General features: G+C 44.0%; 1 protein-coding gene across 4 annotated transcripts in view; it reads left to right on the top strand.

The window, feature by feature from the left end:
- The window catches only part of smurf1 (SMAD specific E3 ubiquitin protein ligase 1), a 36,967-nt gene that overhangs the window by 30,380 nt on the left and 1,587 nt on the right, over positions 1-5,000 (top strand). For 2 of the 4 annotated variants that reach the window (XM_047808091.1, XM_047808090.1), the window contains exons 8-16: positions 1-78; positions 618-815; positions 989-1,190; positions 1,912-2,015; positions 2,131-2,245; positions 2,430-2,608; positions 3,667-3,804; positions 4,524-4,644; positions 4,761-4,962. The exon at positions 1-78 is cut by the window's left edge and continues 7 nt beyond it. In XM_047808091.1, coding sequence (XP_047664047.1) covers positions 1-78; positions 618-815; positions 989-1,190; positions 1,912-2,015; positions 2,131-2,245; positions 2,430-2,608; positions 3,667-3,804; positions 4,524-4,644; positions 4,761-4,962 — 1,337 coding nt within the window. The remainder of the gene's footprint in view (positions 79-617; positions 816-988; positions 1,191-1,911; positions 2,016-2,130; positions 2,246-2,429; positions 2,609-3,666; positions 3,805-4,523; positions 4,645-4,760; positions 4,963-5,000) is intronic. The other 2 variants (XM_047808093.1, XM_047808092.1) reach the window with 1 other exon arrangement.

Raw genomic sequence — 5,000 nt, 5'->3', positions numbered from 1 at the left:
GACCACGGTGCAGGGACAGGTCTATTTTCTACACACACAGACTGGTGTCAGCACTTGGCACGATCCCAGAATACCACGGTAGGTTAAGTTCCTCTCTGTCTAAACTAATAAGGACAGTTCTTACTGAAATCTGAATTAATTAGCACTGACCACCTAACCTAATAATTCTGGGTATTTAAATAACCACGCTCGCTCTGTGTCACACTAATTACACCTTAAATCTGCCTTACAATAATAAACAAAAGCAAAAGTGGCAGTGTTTCCACACAGAGAGCAGTGATGTAATAAAGTACACACTGGAGGTGTGTATGGGGACTAACGTGTCTGGGAGCAGGCGGGTTTGGATAAGGATATGACGGCGCTAATGCGTTTCCATGAACGTTTAGTACAGCTTTAGTAAAAGTCTAAAGCTCCAGACACAAGTCAGGTACCTAATAAGTGACGTCTCAGTCGCTGCACGAAGCTTTAGTACTTTCGCACTTTTTTTCTTTCGCACCGCTCTCGCTTCGGAACGCTCGTATGATTTCTATCGTCGGATTATTTAACCAGGCTGTAATGTACATATACATATGTAAATATATAAACCGTTTGGTTCATCTATTCACTCCCGAAAAAAGAGAATGTGTTACTGCGGAACAGCCCGGTGATCAGTCCGATTGCTCCTCCAGGGATCTGAACAGCGTGAGCTGTGAGGAACTGGGTCCTCTGCCGCCCGGCTGGGAGATCAGGAGCACGGTATCAGGAAGGATTTATTTTGTTGACCACAATAACAGAACCACACAATTCACAGACCCGAGATTACACCATATCATGAGGTAAACACACCCCACAGTATGTGAACTGGAGTGCTGAACTCTGCACTTTAACATCTGATTACTGACCATTTAAATAACCCTGCTATTAAACTGTTACACTGATATACTTCATACTTTCAGAAGGTAATTCTGATCATTAAATGAATCTGTGTGTGCGTGTGTGTGCGCATTAGCCAACAGTCTCAGGTGAAGGAGTCGAGTCAGGCTCTGCCAGTGCAGATGGAGGTTCCTGTAGAGGAGGGTGAAGGCGAGCTGCCTGTGCGGTATGAGCGAGATCTCGTCCAGAAGCTCAAGGTGCTGCGCCATGAGCTGTCCTTGCAGCAGCCTCAGGCCGGACACTGTCGCATTGAGGTGTCCCGTGAAGAAATCTTTGAGGTGAGAACAATTGGTTTTCATTTATCTAATGACTTTTATTTTGTGAAACCTTTAATAAAAGAACTGATATCAGTCCAGATTTTAAAAAAACATTGTGGTTCACAGTTCTGCACCACCAGGGTTGTGGGTTCGGTTCCCGACTCCGACTGCGTACGAGTTTCACTGTGACATGTCACTGTGCATGTTCTTTACATGTTTCTTCAGGGTTTTCTCCACCAGTTAAGACGTGTTATAGACTCTCTTCACTAAACTGTGTGAACGAGAGAGACATTGTGTCCTGAGGTGGGTTAGCACCCCACCCTGGATGTCCCCAGTCTTGTACTCCGTGATCCTGTGTAGGATCATTCATTAGTATAGAAAACGGAACCCGCTTTAGTGAAAACTTGCTCCTCTTTATTTGCACTAAAAGTTACATTAACGTTTAATGTGTCACATTTGCGCACTCGTCACAGATGACGTCCAGAAAACTTCTCCAGAGACTTTCACCAGTCAACACTGTGTTTAGTCCTGAAGATTCAAATAACTACCGATCACCTAGCGAGGAAAATAATAAATGTCCATCACTGTATATAAACAGTACGCATGGACGATAGTAGAAACCACTATAAACCAAAACAATGAATAAAATTGCTTTAAGCTGCATAAATCTAAAGTCGTCGAAGTTGCCTTTGAGTGGCGCCGCTGTAACGCGACACTGTGTGTGTTTTTTTTGTTGTTGCAGGAGTCGTATCGTCAGATCATGAAGATGAGGCCGAAGGACCTGAAGAAGAGGCTAATGGTCAAATTCCGTGGAGAAGAAGGCTTGGATTACGGCGGAGTGGCGAGGTGAGACGTGCTCCAGTCATGGCTGAACATCCTGGAGATTTCACCGAATCTCAGGATGTAGGATGCTGAATGTGACTGAAATGAATTTTGTTTGAATTCCCATGTCTTCCTCCAGGGAGTGGTTGTATCTGCTCTGTCACGAGATGCTTAACCCGTACTACGGCCTGTTCCAGTACTCCACAGATAACATCTACACGCTGCAGATCAACCCCGACTCGTCCATCAACCCTGTGAGTTGTGTAACCTCATCATGTGGTGTTGTGATTATCCTGAAACATTCCTTGGCTCTTCAGTCAGTCGTTCTGCTTTTAATGAGAGTTTAACAAATAAAAAAAAGTCAGCTCTGTGGTATTCCCAGCATACGGTGTCGGTGTGTTGTGGAGACGGGCACTAAGCACTAAGGCTGTGTTTCAGGACCACTTGTCGTACTTCCACTTTGTGGGGAGGATCATGGGCCTCGCTGTGTTTCACGGCCACTACATAAACGGAGGCTTCACGCTGCCCTTCTACAAGCAGCTCCTGGGGAAACCCATCCAGCTTTCTGACCTGGAGACCGTGGACCCTGAGCTCCACAAGAGCCTTGTCTGGATTCTGTGAGTGACAAATTATTCAACCATCCAAAAAAAAAAAAAAAAAAGAATCTGTGATATGTTAATAATGAAATAAAAAGTCCACAAGACATTAATAACTGAATTCACACACAGGTTTAAACACACACACACTCACACACTATTAGTCTGTTGACACACTGAGGACAAACGAGGCACTAATACACTAGAAACTATTACAACAGGTCCAAATCTTCACTGATGCCCGAGAAGGTGACACGATGCATTAAGAGTCAGGGGTGTGTAAACTTTTGAGCAGGAGGATCAGTTTAAATCATTATTATTTGTTTAAAGATCTTTTTGTCATTGATTACTGCTGTTTGGAAGCTACGTAATATATCGACCCTTTTTTTTCTTTCTTTTTTTTTTTTACCACACCGTTCCTCCTGTTCAAAAGTTTACACCCCCTCCCCTCTTAATGTATAATTTCTGTGGAGATCGATCATACACTCCGTCATCACACACAGTGGGGTTGAGTCAGAGTCAGGGCTCAGTGCAGGACACTCGAGTTCTTCGCTCCAACCTTCTCACACCGTGTCTTCATGGAGCTCTGTGCTTCGTGTACAATAACGTTATAAACCTACAGCACATAGAGACATTCGGTACAGTTGTCCACTTCCTAGTTTGTGGTAAAAGACTGGAGCATATGTGGGTGTAAAAGCGAGGCGTCCACGTGCTTTTTGCCGTAAAGCGTATGTTATTAATACTTTTACCTTGAGGACCATCAAGCTTCTTGTTTATTTTTAACACATTACTCACACCACTCTTACCTCAAGTGTGCACAGAGTTGTAAAGCCAGGTCCCGGAGTTAGCCAGAGCTTTAATATGTACTTTAGTACGTAACTCTGTTCTTCTGTCATCAGTCACATTTATCGTATTAAGTCCATCATTAGTGATTACTTTCTATCATCTATCTGTTTGGATGAGTGGATGTATTCTGATATTTGTCACAGGTGATCTGATTTGTTCTTCTAAAGCGATGCATTTCCTGTGTGATCGCCGTGTAAAAATTCCACACGGCCTATTTTTCATTTATTTTGCAGAGAAAATGACATCACATCTGTTCTGGATCATACGTTCTGCGTCGAACACAACGCTTTCGGCAAATTCCTCCAGCATGAGCTTAAGCCCAACGGCAGAAACATCCCAGTGACGGAGGAGAATAAAAGGGAATATGTCAGGTATGACCGAAATGCAGACCTAACCAGCAATAATACGCTCGGCCCCAGGCTTCGGTGTGGTGCGCTCAAGTGATCTTTCACCAGGAGCCATGTTTTCACATTTGTGAGGTTTAATAAACACACACACTCTTTTCCAGACCTTTCTGCTGTTCTTCATGGTTCTTTAGAGTCCTTCCTGAAACTGTTTCTGCTTCTGCTGATGTTTTAAAATCCAGATCTCTTGAGGCATAAGCACATATTTTCCCAGTAATCTGCTGCCTTCTGTTTACACTCCTCATAATTTCCCAGGAGCTGTACAAGGTCATGTGCAGGTTAATTATTATTTAATGCTTTCTCAGCAGGAGTGCATGGAGGAAATGCGCTTCTGTCAGGAGCCAGAAGAGGGCAGCAGTGTAGACGAGTTTTGGCAGCGAGTTCAAACACTAAACGTTTTTTTTTTATTATTATTATTGCCCTGCCCGGTCAGCATGATGGAGTGATGCTGGCTTATAAGCTGTTATTTATTTATTTATTTGTTTGTTTGTTTGTTTGTTTGTTTATTTGTTTGTTTGTTTAAGTCTTTCAGGACTGAGATGTGAACGATTTATTAGTTGTTTGCTGACGTCCCTGGGTTCCGTTTTTTTTACGGATACCGTTTCGATGTCCAAACACGGATTTTTGTGAAGAGCCGCAAATTTATTTGGTTTTTTATTTTATTTACTTATTTATTTGGTTTTTAGGCTCTACGTGAACTGGAGGTTCATGCGTGGCATCGAGGCCCAGTTCCTCGCTCTGCAGAAGGGCTTCACCGAGCTCATCCCGCAGCACCTTCTTAAGCCTTTTGACCACAAGGAACTCGAGGTACTCAAAATCCGAGAAAGTCAACTTCGTACGTTTAGATCACTGACAATATTTGTTTTCAGCAAGCGCCGAGTTCGGCTTGTTAAACCGTGTTTCTTCATTCCTCATGTGTACAGCTGATCATCGGAGGACTCGGGAAGATCGACCTGAACGACTGGAAGGCGAACACGCGGCTGAAGCACTGTGTGGTCGACAGTAACATAGTGAAGTGGTTTTGGCAGGCGGTGGAGTCGTTCGACGAGGAGAGGAGGGGCAGATTGCTCCAGTTCGTCACCGGCTCCACACGCGTCCCTCTTCAAGGCTTCAAAGCACTGCAAGGTGGCTAAGAGATGAGCCATGCGCACATCTCACACTTC

Source organism: Tachysurus fulvidraco, chromosome 24, assembly GCF_022655615.1.
Source record: "Tachysurus fulvidraco isolate hzauxx_2018 chromosome 24, HZAU_PFXX_2.0, whole genome shotgun sequence".
In the NCBI taxonomy this organism is placed as follows: domain Eukaryota; kingdom Metazoa; phylum Chordata; class Actinopteri; order Siluriformes; family Bagridae; genus Tachysurus; species Tachysurus fulvidraco.
The sequence above is the reverse complement of the archived record's forward strand: the minus strand, read 5'-3'. Positions and strand labels throughout refer to the sequence as shown.